At 46.1% G+C, this 15128-nt stretch overlaps 1 protein-coding gene across 1 annotated transcript in view; it reads left to right on the forward strand.

Moving 5' to 3' along the window:
* The window catches only part of OTOG (otogelin), a gene marked incomplete at its 5' end in the record, with an annotated part of 247619 nt that overhangs the window by 82754 nt on the left and 149737 nt on the right, over positions 1 to 15128 (forward strand). Inside the window, 4 exons of the mRNA XM_072131623.1 lie at positions 3255 to 3387; positions 6507 to 6687; positions 9989 to 10113; positions 10195 to 10407. Coding sequence (XP_071987724.1) covers positions 3255 to 3387; positions 6507 to 6687; positions 9989 to 10113; positions 10195 to 10407 — 652 coding nt within the window. The remainder of the gene's footprint in view (positions 1 to 3254; positions 3388 to 6506; positions 6688 to 9988; positions 10114 to 10194; positions 10408 to 15128) is intronic.

The raw sequence follows: 15128 nt of genomic DNA on the forward strand, positions 1-15128 counted from the left end.
CCAGTGTCCTACATGAACCAAAGCATCCATGGGTAGCTGCCCAGTGTCCTACATGAACCAACACACCCATAGGTAGCTCCCTAGTGCCCTAAATGAACCATGGCATCCATAGGTAGCTCCCTAGTGCCCTAAATGAACTATGGCATCCATAGGTAGCTCGCTAGTGTCCTACATGAACCAAAGCATCCATAGGTAGCTGCCCAATGTCCTAAATGAACCATGGTATCCATAGGTAGCAAAGCAAGTGTCCTACATGAAGCAAAGCATCCATAGGTAGCTGTCCAGTGTCCTACATGAACCATGGTATCCATAGGTAGCTGCTCAGTGTCCTACATGAACTATGGCATCCATATGTAGCTCCCCAGTGTCCTACATGAACCATGGCATCCATAGGTAGCTTCCCAGTGTCCCACATGAACCTTGGCATCCATAGGTAGCTTCCAAGTGTCCTACATGAACTGTGGCATCCATAGGTAGCTGCTCAGTGTCCTACATGAAGAAAAGCATCCATAGGTAGCTGCCCAGTGTCCTACATGTACCAGGGCATCCATAGGTAGCTGCTCAATGTCCTTCATGTTCCAGGGCATCCATAGGCAGCTGCCCAGTGTCCTACATGTAGCAAAGCATCTATAGGTAGCTGTCCAGTGTCCTACATGAACCATGGCATCCAAAGGTATCTGCCCAGTGTCCTACATGAACCATGGCATCCATAGGTAGCTGCCCAGTGTCCTACATGTACCAACACACCCATAGGTAGCTGCCCAGTGTCCTACATGAACCATGGCATCCATAGGTAGCTGCCCAATGTCCTACATGAACCAAAGCATCCATAGGTAGCTGCTCAGTGTCCTACATGAACCAACACACCCATAGGTAGCTGCCCAATGTCCTACATGAACCATGGCATACATAGGTAGCTCCCTAGTGCACTACATGAACCATGGCATCCATAGGTAGCTCCCTAGTGTCCTACATGAACCATATCATCCATAGGTAGCTGCCCAGTGTCACCTGATGTATCATCTGGATGATTAGTGGGGTCGCTGCAGGGGTCGCACTGGGGATGTCACCCGATGTCTCATCTGGATGATTAGTGGGGCTGCTGCAGGGGTCACACTGGGGATGTCACCTGATGTATCATCTGGATAATTAGTGGGGCTGCTGCAGGGGTCACACTGGGGATGTCACCTGATGTATCATCTGGATAATTAGTGGGGCTGCTGCAGGGGTCACACTGGGGATGTCACCTGATGTATCATCTGGATGATTAGTGGGGCTGCTGCAGGGGTCGCACTGGGGATGTCATCTGATGTACCATCTGGATGATTAGTGGGGCCGCTGCAGGGGTCACACTGGGGATGTCACCTGATGTATCATCTGGATGATTAGTGGGGCCGCTGTAGGGGTCACGCTGGGGATGTCACCTGATGTATCATCTGGATGATTAGTGGGGCCGCTGCAGGGGTCGCACTGGGGATGTCACCTGATGTATCATCTGGATGATTAGTGGGGCCGCTGCAGGGGTCGCACTGGGGATGTCACCTGATGTATCATCTGGATGATTAGTGGGGTCGCAGCAGGGGTCACACTGGGGATGTCACCTGATGTATCATCTGGATGATTAGTGGGGTCGCAGCAGGGGTCACACTGGGGATGTCACCTGATGTATCATCTGGATGATTAGTGGGGTCGCTTCAGGGGTCGCACTGGGGATGTCACCTGATGTATCATCTGGATGATTAGTGGGGCTGCTGCAGGGGTCACACTGGGGATGTCACCTGATGTATCATCTGGATGATTAGTGGGGCTGCTGTAGGGGTCACACTGGGGATGTCATCTGATGTATCATCTGGATGATTAGTGGGGTCGCTGCAGGGGTCCCACTGGGGATGTCACCTGATGTATCATCTGGATGATTAGTGGGGTCGCTGCAGGGGTCACACTGGGGATGTCATCTGATGTATCATCTGGATGATTAGTGGGGTCGCTTCAGGGGTCGCACTGGGGATGTCACCTGATGTCTCATCTGGATGATTAGTGGGGCCGCTGCAGGGGTCGCACTGGGGATGTCATCTGATGTATCATCTGGATGATTAGTGGGGCTGCTGTAGGGGTCACACTGGGGATGTCATCTGATGTATCATCTGGATGATTAGTGGGGCTGCTGTAGGGGTCACACTGGGGATGTCATCTGATGTATCATCTGGATGATTAGTGGGGTCGCTGCAGGGGTCGCACTGGGGATGTCACTTGATGTATCATCTGGATGATTAGTGGGGCCTCTGCAGGGGTCACACTGGGGATGTCACCTGATGTATCATCTGGATGATTAGTGGGGTCGCTTCAGGGGTCGCACTGGGGATGTCACCTGATGTATCATCTGGATGATTAGTGGGGTCGCAGCAGGGGTCACACTGGGGATGTCACCTGATGTATCATCTGGATGATTAGTGGGGTCGCAGCAGGGGTCACACTGGGGATGTCACCTGATGTATCATCTGGATGATTAGTGGGGCCACTGCAGGGGTCGCACTGGGGATGTCACCTGATGTATCATCTGGATGATTAGTGGGGCTGCTGTAGGGGTCACACTGGGGATGTCACCTGATGTATCATCTGGATGATTAGTGGGGTCGCAGCAGGGGTCACACTGGGGATGTCATCTGATGTATCATCTGGATGATTAGTGGGGTCGCTGCAGGGGTCGCACTGGGGATGTCACCTGATGTATCATCTGGATGATTAGTGGGGCTGCTGCAGGGGTCACACTGGGGATGTCACCTGATGTATCATCTGGATGATTAGTGGGGTCGCTGCAGGGGTCGCACTGGGGATGTCACCTGATGTATCATCTGGATGATTAGTGGGGCTGCTGCAGGGGTCACACTGGGGATGTCACCTGATGTATCATCTGGATGATTAGTGGGGTCGCAGCAGGGGTCACACTGGGGATGTCACCTGATGTATCATCTGGATGATTAGTGGGGTCGCTGCAGGGGTCGCACTGGGGATGTCACCTGATGTATCATCTGGATGATTAGTGGGGTCGCTGCAGGGGTCGCACTGGGGTCATCATATTTGCAATTTATTCTTAAACTTTTGACCTATCACCGCAGGGGCTACAAGGGAGGCCTCAGGGAATCAGCAGAGGTCCAAGGGGCTGTGTGTCCCATTACTGGAAGGAGCTCCCGGGACTGACCCCTCATTAACCCTTGACTTATTGTTGTGTTATAATTGGGGAATTATTTTGGCAGAATCTGGACGGATCTTGTATCCAGTCGGTGAACATCGTGGTCCATCAGGATCAGAGGAAGCAGCTGACTCTGGCGCAGTCAGGGGATGTCTTCATGTACGATCAATACAAAATCAACCTCCCGTACACGGATGGTGAGTACAGCAGGGGACACGCGGGTGAAGCTCCAGGTCGGCTGCATGAAGGTGACGAATTGTGATTTAGAACCAGGTCTCTAAATCCAAAATTCTACTTCCCAAAACCATATTCAGTGACATCATTTGGTCCTTTTCTGCCTGCTGGAGCTCTGCAATGTGCAACATGTACAGCTCTGCTCATCTCATGTACAACTCTGCTCCTCTCATGTACAGCTCTGCCCTTTTCATGTACAGCTCTGCCCCTCTCATGTACAGCTCTGCTCCTCTTATGTACAGCTCTGCTCCTCTTATGTACAGCGCTGCTCTTCTCATGTACAGCTCTGCTCTTCTCATGTGCAGCTCTGCTCCTCTTATGTACAGCTCTGCCCTTCTCATGTGCAGCTCTGCTCCTCTTATGTACAGCTCTGCTCTTCTCATGTACAGCTCTGCCCTTCTCATGTGCAGCTCTGCTCCTCTTATGTACAGCTCTGCTCTTCTCATGTACAGCTCTGCTCTTCTCATGTACAGCTCTGCTCCTCTCATGTACAGCTCTGCTCCTCTCATGTGCAGCTCTGCTCCTCTCATGTGCAGCTCTGCCCCTCTCATGTGCAGCTCTGCTCCGCTCATATACAGCTCTGCTCCTCTCATGTGCAGCTCTGCCCCTCTCATGTACAGCTCTGCTCTTCTCATCTACAGCTCTGCTCTTCTCATGTACAGCTCTGCCCCTCTCATTTACAGCTCTGCTCCTCTCATTCACAGCTCTGCTCCTCTCATGTACAGCTCTGCTCCTCTCATGTACAGCTCTGCTCCTCTCATGTACAGCTCTGATCTTCTCATGTACAGCTCTGCTCTTCTCATGTACAGTTCTGCCCCTCTCATGTACAGCTCTGCTCCTCTCATGTACAGCTCTGATCTTCTCATGTACAGCTCTGCTCCTCTCATGTACAGCTCTGCTCTTGTCATGTACAGCTCTGCTCCTCTCATGTACAGCTCTGCTCTTCTCATGTACAGCTCTGCTCTTGTCATGTACAGCTCTGCTCTGCTCATGTACAGCTCTGCTCTTGTCATGTACAGCTCTGCTCCTCTCATGTACATCTCTGCTCTGCTCATGTACAGCTCTGCTCTTCTCATGTACAGCTCTGCTCTTCTCATGTACAGCTCTGCTCCTCTCATGTACAGCTCTGCTCTTCTCATGTACAGCTCTGCCCCTCTCATGTACAGCTCTGCCCCTCTCATGTACAGCTCTGCTCTGCTCATGTACAGCTCTGCTCTGCTCATGTACAGCTCTGCCCCTCTCATGTACAGCTCTGCCCCTCTCATGTACAGCTCTGCCCCTCTCATGTACAGCTCTGCTCTGCTCATGTACAGCTCTGCTCCTCTCATGTACATCTCTGCTCTGCTCATGTACATCTCTGCTCATGTACAGCTCTGCCCCTCTCATGTACAGCTCTGCCCCTCTCATGTACAGCTCTGCTCTTCTCATGTACAGCTCTGCCCCTCTCATGTACAGCTCTGCCCCTCTCATGTACAGCTCTGCTCTGCTCATGTACAGCTCTGCTCTGCTCATGTACAGCTCTGCCCCTCTCATGTACAGCTCTTCTCTTCTCATGTACAGCTCTGCCCCTCTCATGTACAGCTCTGCCCCTCTCATGTACAGCTCTGCTCTTCTCATGTACAGCTCTGCTCCTCTCATGTACAGCTCTGCTCTTCTCATGTACAGCTCTGCTCCTCTCATGTACAGCTCTGCTCTTCTCATGTACAGCTCTGCTCTGCTCATGTACAGCTCTGCTCTGCTCATGTATAGCTCTGCCCCTCTCATGTACAGCTCTTCTCTTCTCATGTACAGCTCTGCCCCTCTCATGTACAGCTCTGCTCTGCTCATGTACAGCTCTGCTCATGTACAGCTCTTCTCTTCTCATGTACAGCTCTGCCCCTCTCATGTACAACTCTGGTCTTGTCATGTACAACTCTGCTCTTCTCATGTACAGCTCTGCTCTTCTCATGTACAGCTCTGCTCTGCTCATGTACAGCTCTGCTCTGCTCATATACAGCTCTGCTCCTCTCATGTACAGCTCTGCTTTTGTCATGTACAACTCTGCTCTTCTCATGTACCGCTCTGCTCTTCTCATGTACAGCTCTGCTCTTGTCATGTATAGCTCTGCTCTTCTCATGTACAGCTCTGCTCTTCTCATATACAGCTCTGCCCCTCTCATGTACAGCTCTGCTCTGCTCATGTACAGCTCTGCTCTCCTCATGTACAGCTCTGCTCCTCTCATGTACAGCTCTGCCCCTCTCATGTACCGCTCTGCCCCTCTCATGTACAGCTCTGCTCTTGTCATGTACAGCTCTGCTCCTCTCATGTACCGCTCTGCCCCTCTCATGTACAGCTCTGCTCTTGTCATGTACAGCTCTGCTCCTCTCATGTACAGCTCTGCTCTTGTCATGTACAACTCTGCTCTTCTCATGTACCGCTCTGCTCTTCTCATGTACAGCTCTGCTCTTCTCATGTACAGCTCTGCTCTTGTCATGTACAGCTCTGCTCTTGTCATGTACAGTTCTGCTCTTCTCATGTACAGCTCTGCTCTGCTCATGTACAGCTCTGCTCTGCTCATGTACAGCCGTTTGGTAAAGGCCCCAATACCATCGACCTAGGAAACTACCACCAAACGCCTGCACAATAAAATTACAGCCACTCGGGAGTTAATGAAACAACATTTTTTATTGAAACAAAATACATTTACATAACAACAATAATGAACCAAGAAGGAAAGATTAAGAAATGGGCGTGACCCAAAGGGTTGGGGGTCGGTTATCCAATCAGAAGAGAAGCGGACTGGGCATGGCAGCCGCACATAGGAGACCCTCACCCGCTCCTCATCAGGGGGTCACGGGGTCATGGGGGATTGAGGTCACACACAGTTGTTCATCTTTCCTCCTTGGTTCATACATTTTTGCTGTTCATTAACTCCTGAGTGGCTGTCATTTGCGTTTGGGGGTTGAATTTTGGAAGGATGAGGCCACTTACCACTGAGCCCCAATAATCATGGCGTCTCTTTATGAAATCGATGACAATGATCCCCAGAATCCTGTAACATGGGGGGGGCATTGCCGCTGCTTCACTGTTGCTCTTCTTCCAGATGTTTTTGCCATCAGACAATTGTCCTCGGTGTTTGTCCTGGTGAAGATGGCGGCGCTGGGGCTGCGGCTGCTGTATGACCGGGGGGGCCTGCGCCTTTACCTGCAGGTGGACGCACGCTGGAAAGACGACACCATCGGCCTCTGCGGGACCTTCAACGACAACACACAGGATGACTTTCTGTATGTTCATGGATGGGATTTGTATGTAACTAGGTGTGTTTGTACCAATCGTGTATGATCCCTGTGTGTGTGTGTGTGTGTGTGTATGATTCCTGTGTGTGCATGATTCCTGTGCGTGTGTATGATTCCTGTGTGTGTGTGTGTGTATGATTCATGTGTGTATGTGTGTGTATGATCCCTATGTGTGTGTGTGTATGATTCCTTTGTGTGTGTGTATGATTCCTGTGTGTATGTATGATTCCTGTGTGTATGTGTATGATTCCTGTGTGTATGTGTATGATTCCTGTGTGTATGTGTATGATTCCTGTGTGTATGTGTATGATTCCTGTGTGTGTATGATTCCTGTGTGTATGTGTATGATTCCTGTGTGTGTGCATGATTCATGTGTGTGTGTATGATTCCTGTGTGTATGTGTATGATTCCTGTGTGTGTGTGTATGATTCCTGTGTGTGTGTGTATGATTCCTGTGTGTATGTGTATGATTCCTGTGTGTGTGTGTATGATTCCTGTGTGTGTATGATTCCTGTGTGTGTATGATTCCTGTGTGTATGTGTATGATTCCTGTGTGTGTGTATGATTCCTGTGTGTATGTGTATGATTTCTGTGTGTGTGCATGATTCATGTGTGTGTATATGATTCCTGTGTGTATGTGTATGATTCCTGTGTGTGTGTGTGTGTATGATTCCTGTGTGTGTGTGTATGATTCCTGTGTGTATGTGTATGATTCCTGTGTGTGTGTGTATGATTCCTGTGTGTGTGTGTATGATTCCTGTGTGTATGTGTATGATTCCTGTGTGTATGTGTATGATTCCTGTGTGTGTATGATTCCTGTGTGTATGTGTATGATTCCTGTGTGTGTGTATGATTCCTTTGTGTGTGTGTGTATGATTCCTGTGTGTGTATGATTCCTGTGTGTGTGTATGATTCATGTGTGTGTGTATGATTCCTGTGTGTATGTGTATGATTCATGTGTGTATGTGTATGATTCCTGTGTGTGTATGATTCCTGTGTGTATGTGTATGATTCCTTTGTGTGTGTGTATGATTCCTGTGTGTATGTGTATGATTCCTTTGTGTGTGTGTATGATTCCTGTGTGTGTGTGTATGATTCCTGTGTGTGTGTATGATTCCTGTGTGTGTGTGTGTATGATTCCTGTGTGTGTGTGTATGATTCCTGTGTGTGTGTATGATTCCTGTGTGTGTGTGTATGATTCCTGTGTGTGTGTGTATGATTCCTGTGTGTGTGTGTGTATGATTCCTGTGTGTGTGTGTGTATGATTCCTGTGTATGATTCCTGTTTGTGTATGATTCCTGTGTGTGTATGATTCCTGTGTGTGTGTGTGTGTGTGTGTATGATTCCTGTGTGTGTATGATTCCTGTGTGTGTATGATTCCTGTGTGTGTATGATTCCTGTGTGTGTGTGATTCCTGTGTGTGTGTGTGTGTGTGTGTATGATTCCAGTGTGTGTGTGTATGATTCCAGTGTGTGTGTGTGTGTATGATTCCAGTGTGTGTGTGTGTATGATTCCAGTGTGTGTGTGTATGATTCCAGTGTGTGTGTGTATAATTCCTGTGTGTGTGTGTGTGTGTGTGTGTGCGTATGATTCCTGTGTGTGTATGATTCCTGTGTGTGTGTGTGTATGATTCCTGTGTGTGTGTGTGTATGATTCCTGTGTGTGTGTGTGTATGATTCCTGTGTGTGTGTGTGATTCCAGTGTGTGTGTGTGTATGATTCCAGTGTGTGTGTGTATGATTCCTGTGTGTGTGTGTGTGTATGATTCCTGTGTGTGTATGATTCCTGTGTGTGTGTGTGTGTATGATTCCTGTGTGTGTGTGTGTGTATGATTCCTGTGTGTGTATGATTCCTGTGTGTATGTGTGTGTATGATTCCTGTGTGTGTGTGTGTGTATGATTCCTGTGTGTGTATGTATGATTCCTGTGTGTGTGTGTATGATTCATGTGTGTGTTTGTGTATGATTCCTTTGTGTGTGTGTATGATTCCTGTGTGTATGTGTGTGTATGGTTCCTGTGTGTGTGTGTGACTCCTGTGTGTGCATAGAATTTTATTGTCTATCGTGTGTGTATGTGATATTATTGTCTGTAGTGTGTATTCATGTGATATTATTGTCTATAGTGTGTATTCATGTGATATTATTGTCTATAGTGTGTATTCATGTGATATTATTGTCTGTAGTGTGTGCATGTGATGTTAATGTCTATAGTGTGTGTATGTGATGTTATTGTCTGTAGTGTGTATGTGATGTTATTGTCTATAGTGTGTGCATGTGATGTTAATGTCTATAGTGTGTGTATGTGATGTTAATGTCTATAGTGTGTGTATGTGATGTTATTGTCTGTAGTGTGTGCATGTGATGTTATTGTCTGTAGTGTGTGTATGTGATGTTATTGTCTATAGTGTGTGCATGTGATGTTATTGTCTATAGTGTGTGTATGTGATGTTATTGTCTGTAGTGTGTGTATGTGATGTTATTGTCTATAGTGTGTGCATGTGATGTTATTGTCTGTAGTGTGTGTATGTGATGTTATTGTCTGTAGTGTGTGTATGTGATGTTATTGTCTATAGTGTGTGCATGTGATGTTATTGTCTATAGTGTGTGCATGTGATGTTATTGTCTATAGTGTGTGCATGTGATGTTATTGTCTGTAGTGTGTGCATGTGATGTTATTGTCTGTAGTGTGTGCATGTGATGTTATTGTCTATAGTGTGTGTATGTGATGTTATTGTCTGTAGTGTGTGTATGTGATGTTATTGTCTATAGTGTGTGTATGTGATGTTATTGTCTGTAGTGTGTGTATGTGATGTTATTGTCTATAGTGTGTGTATGTGATGTTAATGTCTATAGTGTGTGTATGTGATGTTATTGTCTGTAGTGTGTGCATGTGATGTGATGTTATTGTCTATAGTGTGTGCATGTGATGTTATTGTCTATAGTGTGTGTATGTGATATTATTGTCTGTAGTGTGTGCATGTGATGTGATGTTATTGTCTGTAGTGTGTGCATGTGATGTTATTGTCTATAGTGTGTGTATGTGATATTATTGTCTGTAGTGTGTGTATGTGATGTTATTGTCTGTAGTGTGTGTATGTGATGTCATTGTCTATAGTGTGTGTATGTGATGTCATTGTCTATAGTGTGTGTATGTGATGTCATTGCCTATAGTGTGTATTCATGTAATATTATTGTCTGTAGTAGAGGTTATTTTATGTTAAATACATGTAGTGTGCAAAGTGTGTCCTTAGGTTGGGTTATAGTGACTTATCATATCTTCCCTCACATTCAGCTCCCCAGCTGGAGTTCCAGAAAGTACTCCGCAGTTGTTTGGGAATTCCTGGAAGACGTCCTCCTCCTGCGGGATGGAATATCCGTCCTCTCCCCTGGACCCATGTGATGTCCACCTGCAGGCAGGTGAGCACGGGCTCTGACTGAGCAGGTAGGTGACTGATCTCTGGTTGTACAATAACCCCCGTCTCTCGTGTCTCCTCTCAGCTTCTTATGCCGTGGAGACTTGCAGCGTTATCAGCAGGGAGCTTTTTGCTCCATGTCATCCTTACTTGAGTCCTGTGTCGTACTATGAACAGTGCAGGAGAGACACCTGTAAATGTGGAGAGGCCTGCCTCTGCTCAGCCCTGGCACACTATGCCCACCAATGCCGGCACTTCGGAATCATCATCAACTTTAGGGCCAACATCTTGAGCTGTGGTAAGTAATCCTTAAAATGGTGGAGGATCCCTATGATTGGTGGTGGAAGGTCCATATGATTAGTGGTGGAAGATCCATATGATTGGTGGTGGTCATGAGTAAGTAGTGAGGTGTGTAAGTATTATACTAGTGGAAGATCCCTATGATTGGTGGTGAAAGATTCCTATGATTGGTGGTGGAAGATCACTATGATTGGTGGTGGTAGATCCCTATGATTGGTGGTGGAAGATCCCTATGATTGGTGGTGGTAGATCCATATGATTGGTGGTGGAAGATCCATATGATTGGTGGTGGTCATGAGTAAGTAGTGAGGTGTGTAAGTATTATACTGGTGGAAGATCCCTATGATTGGTGGTGGAAGATCACTGTGATTGGTGGTGGAAGATCCCAATGAATGGTGGTGGAAGATCCTATGATGGGTGGTGGTAGATCCATATGATTGGTGGTGGTAGATCCCTATGATTGGTGGTGGAAGATCCATATGATTGGTGGTGGAAGATCCATATGATTGGTGGTGGAAGATCCATATGATTGGTGGTGGAAGATCTCTATGATTGGTGGTGGTCATGGGTAAGTAGTGAGGTGAGTAAGTATTATACTGGTTGAAGATCCATATGATTGTTTGTGGAAGATCCATATGATTGGTGGTGGAAGATCCCTATGATTGGTGGTGGAAGATCACTGTGATTGGTGGTGAAAGGTCCATATGATTGGTGGTGAAAGGTCCATATGATTGGTGGTGGAAGATCACTGTGATTGGTGGTGGAAGATCCCTATGAATGGTGGTGGAAGATCCTATGATTGGTGGTGGTAGATCCATATGATTGGTGGTGGTAGATCCATATGATTAGTGGTAGAAGATCCATATGATTGGTGGTGGAAGATCCATATGATTGGTGGTGGAAGATCCATATGATTGGTGGTGGAAGATCCATATGTTTGGTGGTGGTAGATCCATATGATTGGTGGTGAAAGGTCCATATGATTGGTGGTGGTAGATCTCTATGATTGGTGGTGGTAGATCTCTATGATTGGTGGTGGAAGATCTCTATGATTGGTGGAGGAATTTCTCTATGATCGGTGGTGGTCATGAATAGGTAGTGAGGTGTGTAAGCATTATACTGGTGGAGGATCCATATAATTGGTGGTGAAAGGTCTATATGATTGGTGGTGGAAGATCCCTATGATTGTTGGTGGTAGATTCATATGATTAGTGGTGGTAGATTCATATGATTGGTGGTGGTAGATTCATATGATTGGTGGTGGAAGATCCATATGTTTGGTGGCGGTCATGAGTAAGTAGTGAGGTGTGTAAGTATTATACTGGTGGAAGATCCCTATGATTGGTGGTGGTAGATCCATATGATTGGTGGTGGAAGATCCCTATGATTAGTGCTGATAGATCCCTATGATTGATAGTGGAAGATCCCTATGATTGGCGGTGGAAGATCTGTATGGTTGGTGGTGGGCATGAATACGTAGTGAGGTGTGTAAGCATTATACTGGTGGAAGATCCATATGATTGTTGGTGGAAGATCTCTATAAATGGTGGTGGTCATGAATAAGTAGTGAGGTGTGTAAGCATTATACTGTTGGAGGGTCCATATAATTGGTGGTGGAAGATCCATATGATTGGTGGTGGTCATGAATAATTAGTGAGGTGTGTGAGCATTATACTGATGGAAGATCCCTATGATTGGTGGTGGAAGATCACTGTGATTGGTGGTGGATGATCCCTATGAATAGTGGTGGAAGATCCTATGATTGGTGGTGGTAGATCCATATGATTGGTGGTGGTAGATCCATATGATTGGTGGTGGAAGATCCATATGATTGGTGGTGGTCATGAGTAAGTAGTGAGGTGTGTAAGTATTATACTGGTGGAAGATCCCTATTATTGGTGGTGGAAGATCACTGTGATTGGTGGTGGAAGATCCCTATGAATGGTGGTGGAAGATCCTATGATTGGGGGTGGTAGATCCATATGATTGGTGGTGGAAGATCACTGTGATTGGTGGTGGAAGATCCTTATGATTAGTGGTGGAAGATCACAGTGATTGATGGTGGAAGATCCCTATGAATGGTGGTGGTCATGAATACGTAGAGAGGTGTGTAAGCATTATACTGGTGGAAGATCCATATGATTGTTGGTGGAAGATCCATATGATTGGTGATGGAAGATCCATATGATTGGTGATGGTCATGAGTAAGTAGTGAGGTGTGTAAGTAATATACTAGTGGAAGATCCCTATGATTGGTGGTGGAAGATCCATATGATTGGTGGTGGAAGATCCCTTTGATTGGTGGTGGTAAATCCAAATGATTGGTCGTGGTAGATCCATATGATTGGTGGTGGAAGATCCCTATGATTGGTGGTGGAAGATCCCTATGATTGGTGGTGGTAGATCCCTATGTTTGGTGGTGGAGGGTCCCTATGACTGGTGGTGGTAGATCCCTATGATTGGTGGTGGAAGATCCATATGATTGGTGGTGGTAGATCCATATGATTGGTGGTGGAAGATCCATATGATTGGTGATGGTCATGAGTAAGTAGTGAGGTGTGTAAGTATTATACTAGTGGAAGATCCCTATGATTGTTTGTGGAAGATCCCTATGATTGGTGGTGGAAGATCCCTATGATTGGTAGTGGAATATCCCTATGATTGGTGGTGGATGATCTCTATAATTGGTGGTGGAAGATCTTTATGATTGGTGGTGGTCATGAATACGTAGTGAGGTGTGTAAGCATTATACTGGTGGAGGGTCCCTATGATTGGTGGTGGAAGATCCCTATGATTAGTGGTGGAAGATCACAGTAATTGATGGTGGAAGATCCCTATGAATGGTGGTGGAAGATCCATATGATTTTTGATGGAAGATCTCTATGATTGGTGGTGGAAGATCTCTATGATTGGTGGTGATCATGAATACGTAGTGAGGTGTGTAAGCATTATACTGGTGGAAGATCCATATGATTGTTGGTGGAAGATCCATATGATTGGTGATGGTCATGAGTAAGTAGTGAGGTGTGTAAGTAATATACTAGTGGAAGATCCCTATGATTGGTGGTGGAAGATCCCTATGATTGGTAGTGGAAGATCCCTATGATTGGTGGTGGATGATCTCTATAATTGGTGGTGGAAGATCTCTATGAATGGTGGTGGAAGATCCATATGATTTTTGGTGGAAGATCTCTATGATTGGTGGTGGAAGATCTCTATGATTGGTGGTAGAAGGTCCATATGATTGGTGGTGGTCATAAATAAGTAATGAGGTGTGTGAGCATTATACAGATGGAAGATCCCTATGATTGGTGGTGGAAGATCCCTATTATTGGTGGTGGAAGATCACTGTGATTGGTGGTGGAAGATCCCTATGAATGGTGGTGGAAGATCCTATAATTGGTGGTGGTAGATCCATATGATTGGTGGTGGAAGATCCATATGATTGGTGGTGGTAGATCCATATGATTGGTGGTGGAAGATCCATATGATTGGTGGTGGTCATGAGTAAGTAGTGAGGTGTGTGAGTATTATACTGGTTGAAGATCCATATGATTGTTTGTGGAAGATCCATATGATTGGTGGTGGAAGATCCCTATGATTGGTGGTGGAAGATCACTGTGATTGGTGGTGAAAGGTCCATATGATTGGTGGTGGAAGATCACTGTGATTGGTGGTGGAAGATCCCTATGAATGGTGGTGGAAGATCCCTATGATTGGTGGTGGTAGATCCATATGATTGGTGGTCGTAGATCCATATGATTGGTGGTGGTAGATCCATATGATTGGTGGTGGAAGATCCATATGATTGGTGGTAGAAGATCCATGTGATTGGTGGTGGTAAATCCATATGATTGGTGGTGAAAGGTCCATATGATTGGTGGTGGTAGATCTCTATGATTGGTGGTGGAAGATCTCTATGATTGGTGGTGGAAGATCTCTATGATTGGTGGTGGAAGATCTCTATGATCGGTGGTGGTCATAAATAAGTAGTGAGGTGTGTAAGCATTATACTGGTGGAGGATCCATATAATTGGTGGTGAAAGGTCCATATGATTGGTGGTGGAAGATCCCTATGATTGTTGGTGGAAGATCCCTATGATTGTTGGTGGAAGATCCCTATGATTGTTGGTGGTAGATCCCTATGATTGGTGGTGGTAGATTCATATGATTGGTGGTGGAAGATCCATATGTTTGTTGGCGGACATGAGTAAGTAGTGAGGTGTGTTAGTATTATACTGGTGGAAGATCCCTATGATTGGTGGTGGTAGATCCATATGATTGGTTTTGGTAGATCCAAATGATTGGTGGTGGAAGATCCATATGATTGGTGTTGAAAGGTCCATATGATTGGTGGTGGTAGATCTCTATGATTGGTGGTGGAAAATCTCCATGATTGGTGGTGAAAGATCTCTATGATTGGTGGTGGAAGATCCATATGATTGGTGGTGGAAGGTCCATATGATTGGTGGTGGTCATGAATAAGGAGTGAGGTGTGTAAGCATTATACTGGTGGAAGATCCATATGATTGTTGGTGGAAGATCTCTATGATTGGTTATGGAAGATCTATAAGATTGGTGTTGGTCATGAATACGTAGTGAGGTGTGTAAGCATTATACTGGTGGAAAATCCATATGATTGTTGGTGGAAGATCTCTATAAATGGTGGTGGTCATGAATAAGTAGTGAGGTGTGTAAGCATTATACTGGTGGAGGGTC

Source organism: Engystomops pustulosus, unplaced genomic scaffold (genome assembly GCF_040894005.1).
Source record: "Engystomops pustulosus unplaced genomic scaffold, aEngPut4.maternal MAT_SCAFFOLD_107, whole genome shotgun sequence".
Classification (NCBI taxonomy): Eukaryota; Metazoa; Chordata; class Amphibia; order Anura; family Leptodactylidae; genus Engystomops; species Engystomops pustulosus.